Raw genomic sequence first — 26,468 nt, 5'->3', positions numbered from 1 at the left:
GGGTCTGTGTCTGTTTCTGGATCTGTGTCTGGGTCTGTGTCTGGGGTCTGGGATTGTATTGTGTCTGGGACTGTATTGTGTGTCTGGGTCTGTGTATTGTGTCTAGGACTGTGTCTGGGTTTGTGTATTGTGTCTAGGACATTGTCTAGGACTGTATTGTGTCTGGGTCTGTGTCTGGGACTGTACACTGTGTCTGGGACTGTACACTGTGTCTGGGACTGCGTACTTTGTGAATGGAGGGTTATGATTGATGTCTGGAGTGCTGCCCTTGGGGAACAGTCGTTGGGACTCTACACTTTCGGGAGTCATGCCTGGGCGCTTTGGGAAGTGGTGTGAGGTACGCACGGCGGTCATGCTTTGTCTAGGTTTACGTGCGAGACAGGGAGATGATTGCGGACGTGCACCTCTGGGAAGTCGTGCCAAGCCGTGTCCTTTCAGCTTACCGCCAGGATGTGTGGGCTGTGAGATTAGAACGCTGAAAAAACACAGAAAAGCAACTGATATGGAAGAGTGACAAAACAACAGCAAATGGTATAAATCTGACAACCAGCTGGGGAGAGACTGGACAAGGAGGGAGAGATGGGATTGGAAAGTTATTTGGAGACACAAGAAACTGCAGATGCTGCTTTTCAAAAAAAGATGCAAAATGCTGAACTAACTCAGCTAGGCAGGCAGCATTTCTGGTGAACTGTGGTAGGTGACATTTCAAAGGTATGTGGCGTTTACAGAGAATTGTTCACATATCAGTCGTGCTGCTGCAAGTAAGAAGAGTATTGTTCTGTTTGGGACATAAAATACTCGACCATTCTTCACACTGATGGGGAGGGGGGAGGGGGAGGGGGGATGGGGGGGGGGGGGCAGAGGGGGGAAGAAAGTTGATTTGTGAAGGAACCGCAGATGCTTGTTTACACTGAAGATGGACACAAAATGCTGGAGTAATTCAGTGGGACAGGCAGCATCTCTGGAGAGAAATGGGCGACCTTATCAGGTCGAGAGTCTTCTGCACACACATACAGTCACACACAGTCACTTACTTACATACACACACTCACTCACACAATCTAACTCACTCACGCACACACACACACACATAACATACACACACACGCACACACACATCCACTCACACCCAAACTCACACACAGGCACTTACTTACATACACACACACACTCACTCACACACACTCACTCACTCACACACACTCACTCACACACACACTCACTCACACTCACTCATGCACACTCACTCACACACACTAATTCGCACAATGACACTCACTTTCGCACACACTCACATAACATACACACACACGCACTCACATCCACTCACACCCAAACTCACACACAGTCACTTACCTACATACACTCACACTCACACACAGTCACTTACTTACATACACTCACACACACACTCACTCATGCACACTCACACACACTCACTCACACGATCACACTCACTCACGCACACACACACACTCACAATCACACACACTCACTCACACACAACACACGCACACACTCACATGCACGCACTCACACTGACACACTGACACAATCATTGACACACTCACACACATTGACACAATTACACACACTCACACACTGACACAATCACTCACACTCACTTAACATACACTCACACTCACACAACATACACTCACATCTACTCACACACACTGACACACTCACACACACACACACACTCACACACACACACACGTGGACAGCACGTAGCCCCGAAGTCACAGTAAGCTTTAGCATCTCACTCAGAGTTAGAGTGTACTTGATGAGAGTGGACAGTGGAGGATGTAGTGCTGGTCTAAAGGAGCTACTACAGCGGACAAGCAGTCGCGGTGGTCTCCTGCTAAAACCCACTGGGTAATTGCAGAGTGTTGACGGATACTGCGGCTGGAGCGAGTGGAGGAGCTGCCTTAAGGACGTAGCGTCACTGGACTGACTGGTGACGTCGAGGTACTTTAGTCCCCTTTTTTTTTATAAAGTACAGTTATTAGCTTGCAAGGAGCTACTACAAGCTCTGGGGTACAAAGGAGCAGCAACACTTGCCAAGGAGTTGGACTTCAAGTTTGCAGGAAACTTCACCCGAAATAACTAAAGTTGTCCATCTTTGTAAGTTGATGATACTGACTGAACTGCTTTAAAGATGCAACTCCAAATGCATGCTGTTTCAATGCACAATGTTTTGCAAACGTCTAGATGTGTAGATTAGCACTGATGCTAACCGCATACGTGTTTTACCGAAATTTAGAAAAAACAAATCAAATTTGCAATTCTCTTTTAAAGTTTGCTACAACTAAAATGTGGAGAAAAGGGAAATGAAGTTTGTTGTTGGGGGAATGAGGGCAGGTCGATGTGGGGTAATGCAATATTCATTCGGATCTTGGTTCCACCGTGATTCGGGACAGAAAAGCTGCGATCTCGTTGCTTTATAATGCGTCAACTATAGGAATTGAACCCGCAGCAAAATCTTGACAAATTCAGAATACAAAATCGAGTGTTCGTTTTGTGAAATAAAATTATCAATCGCTATTATTGATTTGGTTATGAAGGTTTAAAAAAAAAAGTTTTCTGGTAAAACGAGGTAACCCACATGAATCGATCCACATTTAAATCGGATTGTGTGTGAATTTCGGAATGTTTTCCTTGAAGTGGTTGTTACTGGGTTAAGATTGGTATGATCTGAACTGTACCTTAATTGTTATATATGTTAAATTATATGTTCAATTATATATGTAATTGAAAAAGAAACAAAAAGAGCACACGGAGAAAGACCTCTGGTGATGGTCGGTCTGCAGTCAGAATCAGAGGTTCGTGCAGATGCGAACTTTTTGAAAGTTTCAAAACTTCCCAAAACTTTTGGAGAAGTTTGGACGCAAACTTTAGGAGAAGCAAACTACTGTCTGGTGCTCCCTCTGGCGGCGGCGCTGCCGGACTGCAGCAGTCGCCACTCAGCAAAGGGATGCACTAGTGTATGTGTGTGTGTGTGTGTACGTGCGCCGACTCCAGTGAGAATGTTAAAACAAAGCCCTCACAATGCACATCCAATTAGTCCTACCACCAAAAAATAACTCCTTCCAGATGCACCCAGGAACATGGTTTCAATTGCTTGTGTGTGTGTGTATGTGTGTGTGGCTTGTGTTGCTATTTTTAAGTGGTTTTAATTTTAATGCAATCTCTGGACGTTTTCACCCCAGTGCGCCCGGCTGCACCGCTCTCTGCTCTCTCCACTTTCCCATCAGGTCGAGAATCTTTTCACACCGGTGCAGCCAGCATCTGTGTTTAGTTACAACGCGCATACGTTGGCTGACAGCACCAGTTTGCATTGGCGACTATACAACGTTGCAACAGGGGGGAAAAAGACCCATTCTGGAAAACGAACAAACAACAATTTGATTGAAGCAGAGATCAGGGCAGGGAACAGCTAGGAATGACAGCTTGAAATGATTGAGGCAGTGCAGCGTAGGTTCACGAGATTGATTCCTGGGATGGTGGGACTGTCATATGAGGAGGAATTGAAAAGACTGGGCTTGTATTCACTGGAGTTCAGAAGGATGAGGGGTTTTCTTATAGAAACATATAACATTTATAAAAGGACTGGACAAGCTAGATGCAGGGAAAATGTTCCCAATGTTGGGCGAGTCCAGAACCAGGGGCCACAGTCTTAGAATAAAGGGGAGGTCATTTAGGACTGAGGTGAGAAAAAACTTTTTCACCCAGAGAGTTGTGAATTTATGGAATTCCCTGCCACAGAGGGCAGTGGAAGCCAAAGCATTGGATGGATTTAAGAGAGAGTTAGATAGAGCTCTAGGGGCTAATGGAGTCAAGGGATATGGGGAGAAGGCAGGTATTGATTGGGGACGATCAGCCATGATCACAAAGAATGGCGGTGCTGGCTCGAAGGGCCGAATGGCCTCCTCCTGCGCCTATTTTCTATGTTTCTATGTTTCTGTTTCCCACGTTGCTGTAGTTGGGAAACTGCAGATAGTAAATGTCGATGTGAGCGACAGGGCCATGTCAGTGCCCATGTAAATACACACCCGTTACACGTCAGCTTATTTATTTATTTATCCTGAAGAGTTTGAACTCCAGCTTGCCCGGAGCCTGGAGCTGTGGATAGAGGCGGGGTTGTAAAGAAAGGCCATCAGGGGAAGCATTTAAGGAAGGAACTGCAGATGCTGGAAAATCGAAGGTAGACAAAAGTGCTGGAGAAACTCAGCGGGTGCAGCAGCATCTATGGAGCGAAGGAAATAGGCAACGTTTCGGGACGAAACGTTGCCTATTTCCTTCGCTCCATAGATGCTGCTGCACCCGCTGAGTTTCTCCAGCACTTTTGTCGACCATCGCGGGGAATCTGGGCGGTGGCCCTTCACCGTGGGTTGAAATATTCAGCACACACCCACTCTCATTCCAAAGATAGGCACAAAATGCTGGAGTATAACTCAGCGGGGGCAGGCAGTCTGAAGAAGGGTCATGACCCCGAACGTCAACCATTCATTCTCTCCAGAGATGCTGCCTGTCCCGCTGAGTTCCTCCAGCTTTTTGTGTCTATCTTCAGTTTAAATCAGCATCTGCTGTTCCTTCCTATGCACTGTTAGTCCAAGCTGCTGTTGGGGGGGGGGGGGACTGCACTGAGATGCACTGGTGTGAACGAGTGTGGGCTCAATAGACAATAGACAATAGGTGCAGGGGTAGAGGCCATTCGGCCCTTCGAGCCGAATTCAATGTGATCATGGCTGATCATCCCCAATCAGTACCCCGTTCCCGCCTTCTCCCCATATCCCCTGGCTCTGCTATCTTTCAGAGCCCTATCTAGCTCTCTCTTGAAAGTATCCAGAGAACCTGCTTCCACCACCCTCTGAGGCAGAGAATTCCACAGACTCACCACTCTCTGTGAGAAAAAGTGTTTCCTCGTCTCCGTTCTAAATGGCTTACTCCTTATTCTTAAACTGTGGCCCCTGGTTCTAGGGGAAATGTTCCCTGCCTCTAGCTTGTCCAAACCCTTAACAATCTTATATGTTTCAATGGGCCAAAGGGTCTGTTTCCGTGCTGTATCCTTCAATCAACGAATCAAACCAAAACTTCATTTCTCTCTCTAATGTGTAGTTGGCACCATGTGTTGGGAAGAGATCTCTCTGTTGTGAAGGAAAGGCCTGCCACCTTCGCTGCCCGTTAAACCCGCTCAGCTTCACGCTCACCTTGGTTTGTCTAACGGGGTAGGATCCCAATATTAATGTCCACGAATGGGACAAGTTTACCTTCATGTGCAAATTCCACAGTTTAGTTTAGTTCAGGTTAGTTTCTTGTCACGTGTACCAAGGTACAGGGAAAAGCTTTTGTTGCGTGCTAACCAGTCAGCGGAAAGACAATACATGATTACAATCGAGCCATCCACAGTGTACAGATACTTGATGAAGAGAATAACGTTTAGTGCATGGTAAAGTCCAGTAAAGTCTGATCAAAGATAAAATCCGAGGTAGATAGTAGCTCAGGACTGCTCTCTAGTTGTTGGTAAGATGGTTCAGTTGCCTGATAACAGCTGGGAAGAAACTGTTCCCGAATCTGGAGGTGTTCAGCTTTTTCATTAAAGGGTAATTGAGGATTATGGAAATCAGACAGATCCCATTGAATGATGGAACAGAACTAATGAAGACACAAGGACTTGCGGATGCTGGAATCTTCAGTCAATCATGGGTCTATGCAGAAGCAATGAGAGATGGTTTTGAATTGATTCATTGATTGGAAAATACAGCATGGAAATGGGCCCTTCAGCCCACAAAGTCCACATTGACCATTGATCACTCATTCACACTAGTTCTGTGTTATCCCACTTCCACATCCACTCCCTACGCACTAGATGTCAGTCGATAGTCTGTCTCCTGTGATGGAGCAGTGAGATCAAGAAATGGTAGGGAGATGTCGGAGATGGTCCATGTCAGAAGAGGGGTCTCGACCTGAAATTTCAACCATTCCTTCTCTCCAGAGATGCTGCCTGTCCCACTGAGTTACTGCAGCATTTTGTGTCTATCCTCGGTGTAAACCAGCATCTGCAGTTCCTCCCCAACACTAGAGACAATTTACAGAGGAACCAAATAAACCTACAAACCCGCAGGTCTTTGGGATGCGCGAGGAAACCTGAGCACCTGGAGGAAACCCACTTGGGCGACCTAATCCGCGAGTTCCGAAGAGTTTGCGCTCGACTCATACTCGCAGCTTGGTCGACATGAGGTCCTAGGAGGTCTTTGTAACTCTCCTTCATGCTCGAGAGTGGTGCCCACGTACTCGAGGCCTCAGCTAGGTTGCGGCGTATTTTTCAACATGCTGAAAAATGCCCGCGAGTAAAAAAAGGTCACCATGGAAAAAATCGATATTTATTTTACTCGTAGGTTTAGTCGAGGTAGGTCATAGTAGGTCGGCATGTTAGTCGTAGGTAATCGAGGGTAGTCGTAGATAGTCTTCATCATAGTCGAAAGAGGTCATCTTCACTCTCCACTATTCGGTGTCCAGTTTTCCCAAAGCTAGTCGAAGCTAGTCTTCAACATAGTTGAATGAGGTCTTCAACATGACTCTTTTTCAACCTTCTAAACTCGTCAATTAGGTCGCCGCAGTGGGACAGCCCCTTAACAGCGCCATAGACGCCGGTTCGATCCCGACTATGTGTGTTGGCTTTGTGGAGTTTGTATGTTCTCCCCGTGATCTGTGAGGGTTTTCTCCGGGTGCTCTGGTATCCTCCCACACTCCATAGATGTATTGATTTGTAGGTTAATTGGCTTCGGTAAAATTGCAAATTGCCCCTAGTGAGAGCAGGATAGTTGGCATGGACTCAGTGGGCCGAAGGACCTGTATCTCTAAACTAAACATGTATAGGTGACCTGTTGGATCAGGACCTTCTTCAAACCCTTCTTCAGAGATAAGGCTGGGGACAGATTAGCCGTGATCATGTACAGTTGGGATAGGTTTGAGGGGTCGAGTGGCCTACTGCTGCTCCTATTTTATTGTGTCTTTTTGCTTCTCCACCAGTTTGAGAGGTCACGGGTCAGGGATCACACTTCGAGCTTTGAGAATGCCCCGAGACATTAGTGTCGAGACAGACGGCTGTGGAGGCCAAGTCAATGGACATTGTTAAGGCAGAGATAGATAGATTCTTGATTAGTGGGGGTGTCAGGGATTATGTGGAGAAGGCAGGAGAATGGGGTTGAGAGTGGAAGATAGATCAGCCATAAATGAATGGCGGAGTAGATGATGGGCCGAATGGCCTATTTCTGCTCCCAAAAAAAGGGAAGGACCTAATTTTCTAACAGAGAACATTGTATCTCTGGAGGATAGATTTGATGAGGTATCTGAAACTCAATGCCTGAAAGAATGATGGAGCATAAACTCTCCATATTTTTCAGTTTAGTTTAGTTTATTTTATTTTATTTTAGTTTATTGTCACGTGTATGGAGGTGCAGTGGAAAGCTTTTGTTGTGTGCTAACCAGTCAGCAGATAGACAATAGATGATTACAATCGAGCCGTTTGTAGTGTACAGATACATTATGATGGGAGTAACTTGAATAGCATTTAGTGCAAGGTGTTAACGTCTGATGGAGTCGGAGCGAGTTGTCACCAGGAGATGTTGATGTCTGTCGTGGGACCGACAGCTTTGCCCAGTGGAGCAGGACTGTTCAATGAGCCACTGCCTCACCGCTCCAGCGACCCAGGTTCAATCCTGACCTCAGCCTGATGTCTGTGCGGAATCCACCCGTTCTCCCTGGGTTTTCCCGGGTCATAGGTCATAAGGAATAGGAGTAGAGTTAGAGCATTGGGCCCTTCAAGTCTACTCCACCATTCAATCAAGGCTGATCTATCTCTCCCTCCTAACCCTATTATTCTGCCTTCTCCCCATAACCTCTGGCACCCGTACTAATCAAGAATCTATCTATCTCTGCCTTAAATACTTCCACTGACTTGGCCTCCACAGCCGTGTGTGGCAAAGAATTCCACAGATTCACCACCCTCTGCCAAGGATACACTCGGCTGGTGGAAGTCAACCACTAGTGCCCCTTGGTGGCAAACAGAATCAAAGAAGAGTTGATAAAGTTTGGCAGAGTTATAGGTTGAAGGTAAGTGGGGGGAGGGGGAGATTTAATAAGGAATCTGAGGAGAAACCTTTTCATACAGGTGGGTGTATAGAATGAGCTACCGGAGGAGGTAGTTGAGGCAGGGACTATCACAACGTTTAAGAAACATTTGGACAGGTACATGGATAGGATAAGTTTAGAGGGCCAAAGGCAGGCAGGTGGGACTAGTGTAGATGGGGCGTGTTGGGCGGTGTGGGTGGTCCGAAGTGCCTGTTTCTACGCTGTACAACTCCATGACTATGAGAGGCTTGGGGAGAGTATAAGTGGCAGGGATGCAGGGATGAAAGGAGGCTCTCAAGAGCTGACCTAGATAGAGCGGTTGGGCAGAGAATGTTTCCAGTAGTGGGAGAGTCCAGGACCAGAGGGCACAGCCTTAGAATGAAAGATCGTACCTTTAGAATGGGGAAGAGGTGGAATTTCAATAGCCCAAGGGTGGTGCATCTGTGGAATTCATTGCCACAGACGGCAGTGGAGGCCAAGACATTGGGTATTTTTAAAGCGGAGATTGATAGGTTCTTGATTAGTACGGGTGTCCAAAGGTTACGGTGAGAAGGCAGAAGAATGGGGCTGAGAGGGAAAGGTAGATCGACATTGATCAAATGGCGGAGCAGACTTGATGAGTCAAATGGGGGTAATTTTGCTCCTAGGTCTTATGGACATGAACCCATTCAGCCAAGCGGCCTCCCCCTGTCTTGCTATCAGTAGAAGCCTTGATTACATTGATGGACACAAAAAGCTGGAGTAATTCAGCGGGACAGGCAGCAACTCTGGAGAGAAGGAATGGCTGACGTTTCGGGTCGAGACCCTTCTTCAGACTCCAGGGAGGAAACCAGAAAATACCCGGCGGAAAACGCTAGAGATCACAGGGACAACGTGCAAACTCCGCACAGACAGCACCCAAGGTGGGAATCGAACCTGGGTTTCTGGCGCTGTGAGGCAGCAACTCTCCCAGCTGCATTATCTGTTTCCCACTGACCCTGCCTACCCCAGTGGCGGGGTGAGGTATTGCAGAGAGAAGCCCCTCTTCGAGTTCCCTGCCCTGACGTCTGCTGCCACCTGCTGTTGGACACCGCAACTGCATGAGCCGGAAGAAACTTGCTGCTCAATTTTATTTTGTGCCAGAGACATGGACTGGAGATTTCGAATGTAAAATGTAGACTTCTATTTGCTCTAACATGTGCCATTGGTGGCTCTTGCTGTTAACATGAGCTCCCAGCCTGTATCACAGGAACTGTGACGTCTGAAGACCGAAATATCACCCATTCCTTCTCTCCAGAGATGCTGCCTGTCCCGCTGAGTTACTCCAGCATTCTGTGTCTATGACAGGAACCACCTCCGTCCAAACATAGAACATAGAACCATACAGCACAAGGAAAGGCCCTTCGGCCCACAATGTCTGTGCCGAACATGATGCCAAGATCATCACACATTGACCCACACATAACCCTTTCCCCTCCATTCCCTGCATATCCATGTGCCTATCTCTTCAATGCCACTAATAGCCCTGTCCCACGGTATGAGTTCATTCCAAGAGTTCTCCCGAGTTTGCCCTGATTCGAACTCGGAGATTTACGGTAATGGCCACTCGTCGGTACTCGGGGCTCTCGTGGACATTTTTCAACCTGTTGAAAAATCTTCACGAGTCTTCCCGTGCTTACCTGCCGTTAGCGAGTCTTCCCGAGTACCTGCCGTTAGCGTTACGAGCCGCTAAGAGACGTCCCCGAGCTCCGACCTACCCGCTACGTTCATTCTCCGTGCTTACAACGAGTTTGATTTTTTTTAAACTTGGGGGAGCTCTTGGAATGAACTCGCACCGTGGGGCAGGGCTATTACATATCCTCTTCAATCACCATCGCAGCAGCACGTTCCAGGCACTCACCATCCACTGTGTAAAAAAAATCGTGCCCTGAACACTCCTTTAAACTTAGCCCCTCTCACCTTAAAGCTAATCACATCAGGTCCAAGTTTCAGTGCTGTCCTCAGCCAACCATTGTAAACGCTGAGGTCACCAGGGCAACTTTGACCTGGCCTGTCAGAATATTCCATTAGGTATCAGTACAGCTTAGTTATTGTACAGAGAAACAGTATAAAGCTTGTTCGGCACGCGACCCAGGCAGGTGATACTAGACTTGAGTGCAGTATTTAAGAAGGAACTGCAGATGCTGGAAAATCGAAGGTAGACAAAAAGTGCTGGAGAAACTCAGCGGGTGCAGCAGCATCTATGGAGTGAAGGAAATAGGCAACGTCTCGGGCCGAAACCCAAGGGTTTCGGCCCGAAACGTTACCTATTTCCTTTTGTCTACCTTCCACACAGATTCACACAGATTCCAGACCAGATCTTGGCTGAAAACTTGTGGGATATGGTTACACGCAAGGAACTGCAGATGCTGGTTTACAAAAAAAAAACATAATGCACTGGAGTAACTCAGCGGATCAGACAGCATCACTGGTGAACATGTGGAATTCATTGCCAAGGATGCTTGTGGAGGCCAAGTCACTGAGTGTTTGACAGGTTCTTGATTAATAAGGGCCATGGGGAGAATGCAGGGGAATTGAGTTTAGAGGGAAAGCTAGATCCGTCATGATTGAAGGGTAGAATAGGCTCGATGGGCCAAAAGGCCTAGACCTCCTCTTGTGACTGATGAACTTATGAGAACGTGGATAGATGATGTTTCGGGTCGAGACCCTTCTTCAGATATGTTATTGACCACACTGCATTTGGTTCCTTCACTCCATAGATGCTGCTGCACCCGCTGAGTTTCTCCAGCACTTTTGTCTACCACCAACCTAGGGTTGCTGCCTCACCGCGCCAAAGACCCGGGTTCGATCCTGACTACGGGTGCTGTCTGTGTGGAGTTTGCACGTTCTCCCCGTGACCGCGTGGATTTTCTCTCGGTGCTCCGGTTTCCTCCCACACTTCAAAGACGCACAGGTTTGTAGGCTGACTGGCTTGGTATAATTGTGTGTGTAGGATAGTGTTAGTGTGCGGGGATCGCTGGTCGGTGTGGACTCAGTGGGCCGAAAATGTCTGTTTCCACACTGTATCTCTAAACTAATCTCCACAGATGGCCCAGTGGTGACACGCACTCCATATGTTCCACTAATCTACAAATAGTGATCAAAGTATAAATAGTCATCAAAGACACCTTCCAGAGTTCAATAGATAGCCTCTACACGATCATTGCAAAGAGACAGGGATGTACATTGACTGAAGGTTATTTAAAGCTTGGAGCACTTATTTGAGGATTTCCTGCAAACGCAGGAGATGCAACACCTGTCCCTTTACCTCCCCCCTCAACTCCATCCATGGACCCTGACAGTCCTTCCAGGTGAGGCAGAGATTCACTTGCATCTCCTCCAAACTCATCTACTGTATCCACTGTTCCAGGTGTCGACTCCCATATATCGGCGAGACCAAACGCAGGCTTGGCGATCGTTTCGTTGAAAACCTCTGCTCAGTTGGTCTAAACCTACCTGATCTCCTGGTTGCTAAACACTTTAACTCCCCCTCCCATTCCCACACTGACCTTTCTGTCCTGGGCCTCCTCCATTGTCAGAGTGAGGCCCAGCACAAATTGGAGGAACAGCGCCTCATATTTTGCTTGGGTAGCTTACACCCCAGCGGCATGAACATTGATTTCAAGTAACCCTTGCTTTCCCTCTCTCTCCATCCCTCCCCCTTCCCAGTTCTCCCACCAGTCTTACTGTCTCCAACTACATTTTATCTCTGTTTGCTTTGTTGTTAACTTCTCCCAGCTAACAATGATCTATTCTACATTTTCCTTGATCTCCATTCCCTTTGTCTTATTTTCACACCTTCCATTTCCTTATCTATAAAATCCATCTTCCCTGACATTAGTCTGAAGAAGGGTCTCGACCCGAAACGTCACCATTCCTTTTCTCCAGAGATGCTGCCTGGCCCGCTGAGTTACTCCAGCATTTTGTGTCTATTTTCAGTTTAAATCAGCATCTGCAGTTCCTTCTCACATTTAGTTTAGTTTAGTATAGAGATACATCATGGAAACAAACCCTTCGGCCCACCGAGTCTACGCCGACCATCGATCCCCATACACTAACATTATCCTACACACACTAGGTATAATTTTACAAAGCCAATTAACCTACAATCCTGTACGTCTTTGGAGTGTCGGAGGAAACTGGTGCACCCAGAGAAAACTCACGCAGGTTGCGGGTAGAGCGTACAAACTCCGTACAGACAGCACCCGCAGTTGGGATCGAACCCGGGTCTCTGGCGCTGTAAGGCAGCAACTCTACCACTGCGCCACTGTGCCACCCTGGGCAAAACAGGGCTGAACAGCTCAGGTCACGATCTTTTACTCTAACTTGTAAAAGTTAGGGACAAAACTAGTTTTAAAATGCAAAGAACAAAAAAAAGGAATATTTGAAATAGGAAGATGGAGGTGTGAGCAAAAATATCCTCGATATTTCCGGCACAAGGGCTGTTCTACCAAGCCAGGCCACCAGATGGCAGACATGAGGCAGTTCCCAGCGCTCAGCAGCACCTCTTGGTGGCAGAACCAGTTACTACAAGGTTGCAACATTGTACAAGGACACGTTCAATGATCTGGAGAATGTTAGTTCATACGGCAATAAATTAATGTCTACTGCTTGTCAAATCTCTCAGCAGACTTTCCCGGAGCCACGTTGGTTTATTTGTTTGTGCTGTTCTGCAGTTTTCTAACTTGCAGAAGTAAAAATTGCATTAATAGCACAGAGAGATGATGGAAAATCACAGAACATAGAACCGTACGTACAGCATAGGAACAGGTCCTTCAGATTCAGATTCAACTTTAATTGTCATTGTCAGTGTACAGTACAGTGACAACGAAATGCATTTAGCATCTCACTGGAAGAGCGACATAGCATATGATTTGAATAAATATTTACATTAGCATATAAACAGACATAGTGTTTTTCCTGTGGGAGGAGTGTCCGGGGGGGGGGTGGGGTGGTGATTGGCAGTCACCGAGGTACATTGTTGAGTAGAGTGACAGCCGCCGGGAAGAAGCTGTTCCTGGACCTGCTGGTTCGGCAACGGAGAGACCTGTAGTGCCTCCCGGATGGTAGGAGGGTAAACAGTCCATGGTTGGGGTGAGAGCAGTCCTTGGCGATGCTGAGCGCCCTCCGCAGACAACGCTAGCTTTTTGTGCTATCTTTGGTGTAAACCAGCATATGCAGTTCCTTCCTACACGTGCTGACTCGCTGGCGTGAGATTTGAACCGCTGACTCGTGGTGACAACAAACTGCTCAGCAGTGGCTGCTACGCAGGAATGAGCACGACATGAGTGTCATGCTGGCGCAGCGGTAGAGTTGCTGCCTTACTGCGCCAGAGACACAGGTTCAATCCTGACTACGGGTGCTGTCTGTACGGAGTTTGCACATTCTCCCCGTGACCACGTGGATTTTCTCCAAGATCTTCGGTTTCCTCCCACACTCCAAAGACGTACAGTTTTGTATGTTAATTGGCTTAGTATAAATGTAAAATTGTCCCTAGTGTGTGTAGGACAGTGCTAGTGTGCGGGGATCGCTGGTCGGCGCGGACTCGGTGGGCCAAAGGGCCTGTTTCTGAGCTGTATCTTTAAACATACATAAACTAAATTTCAGGTCGAAGGCCCTTCATCAGAATTGGGTTGCACTGTGGCTGCCAAAGTGAAGTCATGTCGGCCTAAATATTCTAAATCCGACGTACTCCAAATTTGGTCTCCAAATCTGAGGAAGGACATTGCCATAGAGGGAGTGCAGGGGATCGACTGGTCGGCCGGACTCGGTGGGACAAAGGGCCTGTTTCTCTCTAGAATTTAGGAGATTGAGAGGGGATCTTATAGAAACTTACAAAATTCTTAAGAGCTGATGCAGGAAGATCCCGATGTTAGGGAAGGACAAGGGGTCACAGCTAAGGATAAGGGGGAAATCCTTTAAATGAGAAGAACTTTTTTCACACAGTGAGTGGTGAATCTCTGGAACTCTCTGCCGCAGGGGGTAATCGAGGCCAGTTCATTGGCTATATTTAAGAGGGAGTTAGATGTGGCCCTTGTGGCCAAGGGGATCATGGGGTATGGAGAGAAGGCAGGTATGGGATACTGAGTTGGATGATCAGCCATGATCATATTGAATGGCGGTGCAGGCTCGAAGGGCCGAATGGCCTACTCCTGCACCTAATTTCTATGTTTCTATGTTTCTATGTACTAAATGATCTCTAAACTGAACTGAGATCTCGCTTAGTCATAGGTTGCCCCAGAAGCTGCTTTTGTTTTAAACAAAAATAAATGTAATCAATTATTACAATAATATATACCATACAAAATAACACGAAACAAGCCCACCACCATAATACCAAATCACCCAATTATCTAAACAAATATTCTTAACCCTTTCACACTCTTATACAACTATATTCCAATCCTTGTCAAGGATGTGTTCCACCCCCCGCGGTGCCCAGCGGTCCCGGAAACCCCCCCGGGTGCCCGTGGACAGAGCGTAGTCCCTCTCTAACACCACCCGGGCACGGACATAACCCCGGAAAAGGGGCAGGCAGCCGGCTCGGGTAGAGCCCTCCACTGCCTGGAGCCGTGACTCGCGGATGGCCAGCTTGGCCAGGCCCAGGGGCAACCCAACCAAGACATCTTCAGCCCTACCCTCTCCTCTACGCACAGGGTGTCCAAAGATGAGGATAGTGGGTGTGAAGTGCAGCCAGAAGGCCCTTTAGATATTGGAGCAGGGGGCACGCCATGTACACGTGGTACACAGACTCTTCCAGCCCGCAACCGTGGCAGGCGGCCCCAGAAGCTTTGCCTCACTTCACCACTGGCTGTTGTTGTTGTGTTTGTAGGACGGTGGAGTGTGGGACAGAATACTCTCAGCGATGAAGCTTGTTCTGGCGTTGGTGCTGCCGCTGCAGCTGGCTTGCTTGGCCCTGGGTCTGGCACAGAACGGTGCTTTCTATATCAACGGCAATAGCAACGGCAATGGCCATGGTAACGGCGACTGTAAGTATGGCCGGCACTGCCACGGGGTGGCTGGTGCCCACAGGTTTGTGGGTTCATTGGCTTGGTAAAAATGTATAACTGAAATATTGTCCCTACTGAGTGTAAGGTGGTGTTAGTGTGGGGGGGTCGCTGGTTGGCACGGACTCAGTGGGCCGAAGGGCCTGTTTCCACGCTGTATGTCCCAAGTCTAAAGATGGATAGGATGATGAAGGTTTTTGGAATGCAAGCCTCATCAGTCAGGTTATTGAGTATAGAAGTTGGGACATTATGTTATAGTTGTACATGATGTAGGTGAGGTTGCATTTGGAGTTTTGTGGTCAGTTTTGGTGACCCTGCTATGGAAAGGATGTCATTAAAGCTGGAATGAGTGCCGGGAAGATTTGCAAGAATGATACCAGGACTTGAGGGCCTGAGCTGCAGGGAAAGGATGAGCAGGCTGGGACTTTATTCCTTGGAGCGTAGGAAGCTGTGGGGTGATCTTACTGAGGCGTAGAACATCAGGAGCGGAATAGACTGGGTGAATCCTGGCAGTTTCCTCGTGAATCTATGCCGCACTCTTTCCAGTTTAATGAGATGTTTTCTGCCAGCTGGCAGACTGACACTGATCCTCAGCTGTGGCTTGGTGGGTCGAAGACTCTGAGTCCACACTGGGACTCGCTAGAGCAACGAAGGACAAAGGATGTGGGGAGGATAAAGGTCGCAAATAGTGGAATATGATTAGGATGGAGAGGGGAGAATGAAACATAGAACTAGAGTCTAGAGTCAAGACAGGAGAATTTATTGTCATGTATCCCAGATAGGACAATGAAATTCTTGCATTGCTGCAGCACAACAGGATATTGTAGTCATAAATACAAAACAGATCAGTGTGTCCATATACCATAGAATATATATATATATACTGTATATATATATATATACATCAGTAAACAGATAAAGTGCAATAGGTTGTTATAGTTCATAGTTTGTTTGTAGTTGTGTTTAATAGTTTGATGGCTGTGGGGAAGTAGCTATTCCTGAACCTGGACGTTGCAGTCTTCAGGCTCCTGTACCTTCTACCTGAAGGTAGTGGAGAGATGAGTGTGTGGCCAGGATGGTGTGGGTCTTTGACGATGCTGCCAGCCTTTGTGAGGCAGCGACTGAGGTAGATCCCCTCGATGGTAGGGAGGTCAGAGCCGATGATGCACTGGGTGGTGGTTACGAATTTCTGCAGTCTTTTCTGCTCCTGTTGACGAAGTTGCTCAAGTTGCCGAACCAAGCCACGATGCAACCGGTCAGCTTGCTCTCTACTGTAGAAGTCCGAGAGAGTCATCCTTGACATACCGACTCTCTGTAATCTTCTCAGGAAGAGAACTAGATGGAGGGGTGGTGGGGAATGGGGAGGGGGAGAGGGGGACGGGGGGGGGGGGGGGGGGGGGGGGGGTGGTGGAGAGAGGGAATGAGGGGGGGGGTGGGGAGAGGGGAACAGGAGGGAGGAGAGGGGGGAATCAAAATGGAGGCCCCAGAAAAGGGCGGGTTGGGAGGAAATGGAGGAGAGTTTAGGCTGGACAGTGGACACGAGCAACGGGTTTCATTGCTTGTTTACAGATTACAACGGGGTGAAGCTTCACATCGAGGCACAGGAGGAGCGCCTCTTTGCGTATCGGGGAGAGAACGTGACGCTGAGCTGCCGCTACCGCTACGAGCCGCCGGCCAATGGCAGCCGCAAGGTGCGTGTGAAGTGGTCCAAACTCAACATGGACTTCACCAAGGAGAGCGACGTGATGGTGGCCATCGGCCTGAGGCACCGCAGCTTTGGGGAGTTCAAGGAGCGGGTGTACCTGCAGCAGGCCCAGGAGAGGGACGTGTCGCTGGTCATCACCGACGTCAGGCTAGAGGACTACGGCAAGTACAAGTGCGAGGTGATCGACGGGCTGGAGGACGAGAGCGCCATTGTCGAGCTGGAGCTACGAGGTAGGTGCAGCTGCTGGGCCCATGGCCACCGTGTGCGGAGATGCGGGAACGGACCCCCACAACAGACCCCTGGAGCAGCCCAGTGGCCGAGCAGCATCTGTGGAGGCAGAGAAACGGTCAACGTCTCGAGCCGAGACCCCCCATTGGACCCTTCACCTCCACAGATGCTGCTCGGCTCACTGGGTTTAGTTTATAGTTCAGTTTAGGTTAGAGATACAGCGCAGAAACAGGCCGTTTGGCCCATCGAGTCCACACCGACCCCCGCACACTAACACTATCCTACACACACAAGGGACAATTTACAATTTTACCAAAGCCAACTTCGGGAGGGATCCGGAGCACCAGAGAAAACCCATGCATGTCACGGGGAGAACGTACAAACTCCGTACAGACAGCACCCATAGTCAGGATCGAACCCGGGTCTCTAGCGCGGGAAGGCAGCAACTCTACCGCTGTGCCACCGTACTTTGTTGCCAAGCCTACCAACAGTATGTACAGTGAGACTCTTTTATTGCGTACAGCTCAATGACAATCCTGCTATACATCACCCACAATCATACGAAGTGTAAAAGTGTACGATAGTAGACCACACTGAGTCCGTACACAAGAGTCTCCGAGCTTTAAATGCCATCCTGTACCCTTCAAGACCAAAATGTAAAAGTCCCTTCCATTTTACAAAATGTAAAAGTCCCTTCCCTCCACCAATCCCCATACAAACTGAACCCCCTGAAGACAGCTCTCGACCTGTAATGTCAGCTATCCATGTTCTCCAGAGATGCTGCCTGACCTGCTGAGTTACTCCAGGGCTTGGTGTCTGTCTGGCATTCTGGTAAACCTCCTCTCCAAAGCCTCCACACCCTTTTTGTAATGAGATGGCCAGAATTGCAAGCAGGGCTCCAAATACCATCTCCCTAAAGTCGTTTGGAGCTGGTACATGACTTCTTGACTCGTATACTCAATATGTGTCAGAAGGAACTGCAGATGCCAGTTTACACAGAAGATAGACACAAAATGTTGGAATAACTCAGCGGGTCAGCCAGCATCTCTGGAGAAAAGGAACAGGTGATGTTTCGGTTCGAGACCCTTCATCAGATTGAGAGAAGGGTCTTGACCCGAAACATCATCTGCTCCTTTTCTCCAGAGATGCTGTCTGACTCGTTGAGATTAGTTTAGTTTAGCTTAGAGATACAGTGAGTATCCGCCCACTGAGTTCACACCGACCAGTGATCCCCGCACATTAACACTATCCTATACACATTAGGGACAATTTACATTTATACCAAGCTATTCAGCTGACTAACCTGTACGTCTTTGTAACGTGGGAGGGTGGTGGTGTAGAAGATCTTGTAGAAAACCTACGCGGTCACGGGGAGAACGTACAAACTCCACACGGACAGCACCTGTAGTCGGCATCGAACCCGCGTCTCCGGCATCGTAGGCATTTTGTGCCAGTCTTCTACTTAATGCCACGACGGATGAAGACGCGCATGCCACGCCCGCCCTTGACCGCTGTATCTGCTTGTGTTGCCAGGTGTGGTCTTCCCCTACCAGCCTCACCACGGCAGGTACCAGCTCAACTTCCACGACGCCAAGCAAGCGTGCGAGGGGCAGGACGCCATGATCGCTTCCTTTGAGCAGCTGTTCCAGGCGTGGGAGGAGGGCCTGGACTGGTGCAACGCCGGCTGGTTGGGCGACGGTTCCGTGCAGTACCCCATCACCGCGCCACGCGGCCCGTGCGGGGGAAAGGACAACTCGGCCGGCGTACGCAACTACGGGCAGCGCCACAAGCACCTCCACCGATACGACGTCTTCTGCTTTGCCTCAACCTTGAAAGGTGCGGGACCCAGCGACTGGGTAAAACTGTCTGTGTGTGTGGGGAGGTGGCTTCAGGGCACGGCTGGCAAGGTGGGCTGGCTTCAACTCTGTTGCTAGCCACAGATGGAGGCCTGGATAGAGTGGATGTGGGGAGGATGTTTCCACTAGTGGGAGACTCTAGACCCAGAGGGCACAGCCTCAGAATTGAAGGACGTTCCTTTATGAAGGAGATGAGGAGGAATTTCTTCAGTCAGAGGGTGGTGAATCTGTGGAATTCATTGCCACTGACATCTGTGGAGGCCACGTCAATGGATATTGATTAGTACGGGTGTCAGGGGTTATGGGGAGAAGGCAGGAAGATGAGGATGAGAGGGAAAAAATAGATCAAACATGATTGAATGGCGGAGCGGACTTGATGGGCCGAGTGGCCCAATTCTGCTCCTATCACTGATGAACTTATGAAGGAAGGAGGACGGAGTGAGTAACTCTCTCCAGGACGGGAGAGGCACTAACAGCGGCTGAAGCCCCACGATCCTGCGCCATTTCCCCCTGGTCTTGACACAGCTTGGGAGGAGATGTTGAAACCGTGGCTTCCTCCCAGGGTCACTGACGGGGAGGGGGAGACTTGAGAATCCATCCTGAAGGCCTGCTATATAGGGAAAATTTGGGCAGGCTGGGACTTTATTCTTTGGAGCACCGAAGGTTGAGGGATGATCTTATAGAGGCGTGTAAGAGCACGAGGGGGAATAGACAGGATAAATGTATCGTTTTTCACCCAGAATAGGAGAGTCAAGAACCAGGAGACATTGGTTTAAGGGAAGAGAGGAGAAGGATTTAATAGGAAACTGAGGGGTAACTATTGGTGGGCCAACGGTGGTAGTTGAGGCTGATACTATAACACCAATATGTGGGCAGGTATATGGATAAGAGTGGTTTCGAGGGAACATAGTCCAAATCAAAGGTAGAGAAACTCAGTGGGTGCAGCAGCATCTAAGGAGCGAAGGAAATAGGCAACGTTTCGGGCCGAAACCCTAGGGAAGGAAATAGGCAACGTTTCGGGCCGAAACCCTTGGAAACGTTGCCTATTTCCTTCGCTCCTTAAATGCTGCTGCACCCGCTGAGTTTCTCCAGCATTTTGTCTACCTTCGATTTTCCAGCATCTACCGTTCCTTCTTAAACACAATAGCCCAAATCCAGGCAGTTGGGACTAAGCATTGATGGGCCAGCATGAGCGAGTAGGGCTGAAGGGCCTGTGGCTTTGTTGTACGACTCTGTGACTCTAACCCTATGTCTGGAATGTTTCAATGGACGTTCTTCAATGGTCTCTCAATGGACGTTCTTGTGTCTCGCTCCAGGTAAAGTCTACTTCCGCCGCCACCCGCTGAAGTACAACTATGAGGAGGCGGTGAGGGCGTGTCAGGACGATGACGGAGAGATTGCCAAGGTTGGGCAGCTCTATGCCGCGTGGAAGTTCCTCAAGTTCGACCGGTGCGAGGCGGGCTGGGTCGCCGACGGCAGCGTGCGCTACTCCGTGGTCTTCCCCCGGCCCAAGTGTGGCCCGCCCGAGCCCGGCGTCCGCACCTTTGGCTTCCCCCGGAAGGAGATGAAGAAGTTTGGGGTCTACTGCTTTAAGATGAATTAAAGAGGCAGGGGAGGCTGCTGTGTTGATCACAGGAGAGCCCCCTCCTCACTGTTTATTGAGCCAGAGTCATGGCTCGTCTTTAAAGGTGAAATCAAATTATTTTAACAAAAATATTAAAATATGATCTTCTCACCCCCTTCCTTCTTCAGCACAGAAACAGGCCTTTCGGCCCACCGAGTCCACCCCTAATAACCAAACGCATATTTCCTCTGCGCCCAATTTATCCTCCACACCTTCCAAACTACTCCCACCAAAATGTTCTGCTCATTTAGGATCCATTTAGTTTTTTAGACACAGCATGGAACCAGAACCCTCATCCCACCGAGTCCATGCCGACTAGCTATCCCCCACGCATTAACACTATCCTACACACACACACTTGGGACAATTTACACATACACCAAGCCAATTAACCTATAAACTGTACGTCTTTGGAGTGTGAGAGAAAACCAGAGCACCAGGAGAAAACCCACGCGGTCACGGAGAGAACGTGCAAACTCCGTACAGACATGGTCGTGATTGAGCCCGGGTCTCCGGCGCTGCGAGCGCTGTAAGGCAGCAACCCTCCCGCTGTGCCACCGTGCCATCCATTTATACCGGTTTATACACAGTTCTGCAATGGCAAGTATTTCGTAGTCTTGAGTTTTGTTTGCAATATTAGCGGATTAAATAATTAGGCCCAGGCTAAGTTAGGCTCATAATCTGTCTGTGCATTTACGCCTTAAATTGACGGCTCAGTGACAAGCGGCAGAGTTTCTGCCTTACAGCACCAGAGACCCCGGTTCGATCCTGACTATGGGCGCTGTCTGTGCGGAGTTTGCACATTCTCCTTTGGGTTTGAGTTTCCTCCGGGTGCTCCGGTTTCCAAATACATGCAGGTTTGTAGTTAATTGGCTTCGGTACATTTCCCCTAGTGTGTAGACGAGAACTAGTGTCTGGGTGATTGTTGGTCAGCTTGGACTCGGTGGGCCGAAGGGCCTGTTTCCATGCTGTATCTCGAAACTAAACTAAACTTACCTAAACTGAACTGAACTGAACTGAACTGAACAGTCTGAAGAAGTGTCCCGGCTCGAAACGTCAGCCAATCTTTTTCTCCTGAGATGCTGCCTGACCCGCTGAGTTGCTCCAATACTTTGTGTCCATCTACACTAAACTAAATATGACCCAAGGTGTTCAGATACACGTAGGCAGAAACATTACAAACAGTGCATGTGTGCGTGTGTGATGGAATGTATGTGTTTTTCCTCACCACACCTTCACTCGATCATCTCTGATCTAACTCTTAGTTGGGTCAATGTTGGACTTACTTGGAGTCATCTTGACCCTGCTTGCCTTCTCATTGATCAGCCTAGGGTTCCTAAATCATCTGATACTTGGGGTTCGGAGAGGGGTCCACCAGTGCAGATGAAGGAATAAGGAACTGCAGATGCTGGGTTGCAAGAGAAGATGCACGAGTGTTGGAGTAACTCAGTGCGTCAGGCAACATCTCTGGAGAAAGTGGATTGGCGACGTTTCGGGTCCCCAGAGATGCTGCCTGAGCTGCTGAGCTACTCCAGTGTCTTCCTTAGTGTGGAGGAAACCAGTTGAACCGGATTTGCAGGACTCCGTCCTCTTAGGGACCAACTCCTCTGATCAGACACGTTCCTGCTAGTCATACTAATCATTCGTGGCGCCTCTCTCAGGAGGCAGCTTCCCATATACGAGGAAGACAATGCGCTTTGGTTACTTAATCACAAGAGGGCGCACCATTGAGCCAAACCCTCTTCTCACTCGTCACACATTGTTGAGTCAAGTTGAGTTTATCGTCACATGTACAGTTGCATTAACTGCTCATTGTTCAGCACTGTGAGATCAGGAGCAGAGAGTTTCATGATGATGCCACCCTCTGATACCCTCCTCTTGACCGGCCATCAAACCCGGGACCCTCCAGATCTTCAGTGAGTCTCAAAGAACCAATGTCTCCTCTGTGCTCCAGGTGCTTTATACACATGGGGGCCAAGGAACGCCTCACACTCAGCGACTTCTCCCAGCGATTGGCGTGATTTCACCTTTAAAGAGAGAGCAATCTGACGATCTGAGAAATCAAGTGCTTTGTTTAGCCGGTTATCCAGAAAGTAAAGTATTGTAATAACTAGATATTCGGAGGGACTGCATAGCCCTTTCTTACAGGGGGCGTAAGGGTGGGAGCGGGGTGGGATGTAGAGGAGAGCGATTTGGGGCATTACATTTTTTTTTAAATCATGTTTTAAAGATATTTTATTACATATTATTAGTTCACAGCAGACTATATTGTAGCTCAAATCTATTTGGATGCTTGGGCTGAGCGTGCTGTAATGCAGAAATGCCCATTACAGATTGTAATATTACCTCCTGGCCTTGACCTGAATGAAGCCCCTTCACTTGGGCAGCTTCCAGCGGAGATAAGAAATGGCAATCGGAATAGGGAATCCCAACTAATGTTTCACCAGTCTCCACAATCTCAACCTGACAGCGTGGAGACCTGTGGGAGCAGTGGGAATGGCCCCAGTACAGAGTGGGAGGCAATGGGGACAGTTCCAGCAGAGAGTGGGAGGCAGTGGGAATGGTCCCAGAACAGAATGGGGAACAGTAGGGCAGTCCCTGCACAGTGTGGGCAGTTGGAAACAGTCCCAGCACAGACTGGTGAACAGTGGGGATGGTCCCAGTACATAATGTTGGGTGTATGAGGAATATCCCAGCACAGAATGGGGAGCAGTGGGAACTGTCCCAGTACAGAGTGGGGAACATGACGACTGTCTCAGCAGAGAATGGGGAACAGTGGGAATCTTTCCCAGCACAGAGTGGGAAGCAATGGGAACGGTCCCAGTACAGTGTGGGTGCAATGGGAATGGTCAGCACTTGTGGAAACACTGTGTCTCCGTGTAATAATTTGCCAAATGAAATTCTGCATATTTGTATAAACGTGGATTTGAAAATCCATTCATGCTAAATATTCCAAGTCGTTTTGTGGTTTTTATTCAGTATTTGCTGCAATGCTGGAATTAATCTGAAATTCAGCCCGCTATCACCGTGATGCCGGGGGCCTGGTGTCACTATTCCACATCTCTGAAACTTCCAGTGCCCGCGGCCACAGGGAACTCCACAGGGAAAGAGCTCCGACTGCGCTTTTATTCCTGGTGTCACCAGTTTAAATTCCTACAGCAGATGAAGGGGCGATGGGCAGCTTTCTGAGATTCCGACAACATGCGGTAGTTCGAGGTCTGTGTTGCAGGTGAAGCTGGCCATTCCTTTCCATTTCGTGCTGGCCCTCGCACAGTTTAGTTTAGATATAGCACGGAAACAGACCCTTCGACCTGCCGAGTCCGCACCGACCAGCGATCCCCGTACACTTCCCTACACACACTAGGGACAATTTACACTTATACCAATGCCGATTAACCTATAAACCTGTACGTCTTTGTAGTGTGGGTGGAAACGGAAGATCTCGGACAAACGTGCAAACTCCGTTCAGACAGCACATCACCTGTAGTCAGGATCGAACCCGGGTCTTTTACGCTGTGAGGCAGCAACTCTACCGATGCGCCACTGTGCCCATGAAGCTGGCCCTTGCATGGTTGTTGTGCCAGTGAGTGGAGATCCAGCGCTTCTCGTGGCTCTAGAGTTGCACGGAAGCAGGCCCTTCGGCCCACCGAGTCCACCACCCGCTCACTCCCGTCCTATGCTATCCCACTTTCACATCCACTCCCTACACACTAGGGACACTTTACAGATGCCAGTTAACCTGCAAACCCGCACGTCTTTGGGACCTGGGAGGAAATCAAGGCGCCCTGAGGAAACCCACGCGGTCACCGGGAGAAACGTGCAAACTCAACACAGACAGCACTTGTGTCTCAATGGCATGTCACAAAAAGCTGGAGTAACTCGGCAGGTCAGGCAGCATCTGTGGAGAACATGGGTAGGTGACGTTTCACGTCTGAACCGTTCTTCTGGCTTATTGCAGGCGTGGGAGGAAATAAAGTAAGAGTGGAGGGGCAGGACAAAGCATGGCAGGACAAAGCATGGAAGGTTGACAAAAGTTTTGGAGATACACAGCGGGTGTGGCAGCGTCTATGGAGCGAAGGAAATAGGCAACGTTTCGGGCCGAAACCCTTCTTCAGACTGATGTAGGGTGGAGGGGGCGGGAAGAAGAAAGGAAGAGGAGGAGCCAGAGGGTTGAGGGAGAGCTGAGAAGGGGAGGAGACAACAAGGGCTACTGGAAATTGGAGAAGTCAATGTTCAAGCCGCTGGGGTGTAAACTCCCCATGCAGAATATGAGGTGCTGCTCCTCCAATTTACGGTGGTGCTCACATCTGGCAATGGAGGAGGCCCAGGACAGAAAGGTTGGATTCGGAATGGGAGGGGGAGTTGAAGTGCTGAGCCACTGGGAGATCAGGTTGGTTATTGCGGACCGAGTTGAGGTGTTCGGAGAAACGATCGCCAAGCCTACGCTTGGTCTCACCGATGTAGATCAGCTGACACCTAGAGCAGCGGATGCAATAGATTAGGTTGGAGGAGGTGCAGGTGAACCTCTGCCGCACCTGGAACGGCTGCTTGGGCCCTTGGATGGAGTCGAGGGGGGAGGTAAAGCGACAAGTGTAGCATCTCTTGCGGTTGCAAGGGAAAGTGATTTGAAGGAGGTCAAAGGTGAATACTGGCGAGGGAGGGGTTAATAGGCAGACGGTTGCACAAAGGCCAGAAATGGACACAAGTGGGGTGTGAGACAAAAGGATTAGAGCGTTGCAATTTGATAGTTGTGAGTGTCCTCTCGTTACAGCTCAGGTCTTGAGCCCTGGAAACATCCTCATGAAGCTTATTGAATTCTCTCCTTTAACAGGGCCTAAACGTCACCTATTCATTCACTCCATAGATGCTGTCTCACCCTCTGAGTTTCTCCAGCATTTTTGTCTCTTAGATTTTCCAGCATCTGCAGTTCGTTCTTGAACACACAGAATGGTCATTGATATGTGGGAATGGAGGGTGGCAGTACATGAAGATCTCAAACACCTTTGGCATGAGATGGTGGAAAGATTGCTTGAGATTCCACTTGACTGATTACAGCATGGAAGTGGGCCCTTCAGCCCATCGAGTCCACGTCGGCCATCGATCACCCGTTCACACTCGTTCTGTGTTATCTCACTTTCCCATCCACTCCCTACACACTCGGGGCAATTTGCAGAGGCCAATTAAAAGGAGGAAACTGGAGAAAACCCATGTGGTCACAGGGAGAACGTGCCAACTCCACACACTCAGCATCAGTCAGGATCAAACTTGGGTCTCTGGTGCTGTGAGGTGGCAGCTCCACCACCGTGCCGCCCATGATTGGTATCATGCTGGTTCTCTGTTGGTAGAAAATGCTGGTTCTCTGCGGACATGATTGGCCTCTGAAGTCTTAACAATACCCACATTCATGCTTGTAGAATGGGGTCAAGGAAAGAGCGTTTGCGTCGAACACCAATCTCTATCTCCACCAATCTTTCCATCACCATGCACAAGAAGCGACAAGGCAGACACCATTGTATGCAGATGCCGAGACGTGTGTTCAACTCTGGCTGAACAACTTCTAACCTTGCGTGTGGACTCGATAAGGAGAAGAAGAAGAAGAAGATCCTGACATCCAGTTTTGGTCTCCTAATCTGAGGAAGGACATTCTTGCCATAGAGGGAGTAAAGAGAAGGTTCACCAGACTCATTCCTGGGATGTCAGGACTTTCATATGAAGAAAGACTGGATAGACTCGGCTTGTACTCGCTAGGATTTAGAATATTGAGGGGGGATCTTATAGAAACTTACAAAATTCTTAAGGGGTTGGACAGGCTAGATGCAGGAAGATTGTTCCCCATGTTGGGGAAGTCCAGAACAAGGGGTCACAGTTTAAGGATAAGGGAGAAATCTTTTAGG

The 26,468-nt window shown here is 48.9% G+C and overlaps 1 protein-coding gene across 3 annotated transcripts; it reads left to right on the top strand.

The window, feature by feature from the left end:
* Window positions 1-1,787: 1,787 nt before the first annotated feature.
* LOC129712776 (hyaluronan and proteoglycan link protein 3-like) lies at window positions 1,788-23,419 on the top strand. 3 transcript variants are annotated; one of them, XM_055661503.1, is made up of 6 exons: window positions 1,995-2,127; window positions 10,875-11,068; window positions 14,987-15,143; window positions 16,731-17,096; window positions 18,628-18,930; window positions 20,267-23,419. In XM_055661503.1, the coding sequence occupies exons 3-6, from the start codon at window positions 15,020-15,022 to the stop codon at window positions 20,551-20,553; spliced, it is 1,080 nt and encodes a 359-aa protein (XP_055517478.1). In that variant the 5' UTR covers window positions 1,995-2,127; window positions 10,875-11,068; window positions 14,987-15,019; the 3' UTR covers window positions 20,554-23,419. The 3 variants fall into 3 exon arrangements, with proteins under 3 accessions (XP_055517479.1, XP_055517477.1, XP_055517478.1); XM_055661504.1 differs by lacking the exons at window positions 1,995-2,127; window positions 10,875-11,068 and adding an exon at window positions 1,788-1,971; XM_055661502.1 differs by lacking the exon at window positions 10,875-11,068 and having other exon boundaries at window positions 1,988-2,127.
* The last annotated feature ends 3,049 nt before the right edge of the window (window positions 23,420-26,468 follow it).

This window comes from Leucoraja erinacea, chromosome 33 (genome assembly GCF_028641065.1).
Source record: "Leucoraja erinacea ecotype New England chromosome 33, Leri_hhj_1, whole genome shotgun sequence".
NCBI lineage: Eukaryota > Metazoa > Chordata > Chondrichthyes > Rajiformes > Rajidae > Leucoraja > Leucoraja erinaceus.
The sequence above is the reverse complement of the archived record's forward strand: the minus strand, read 5'-3'. Positions and strand labels throughout refer to the sequence as shown.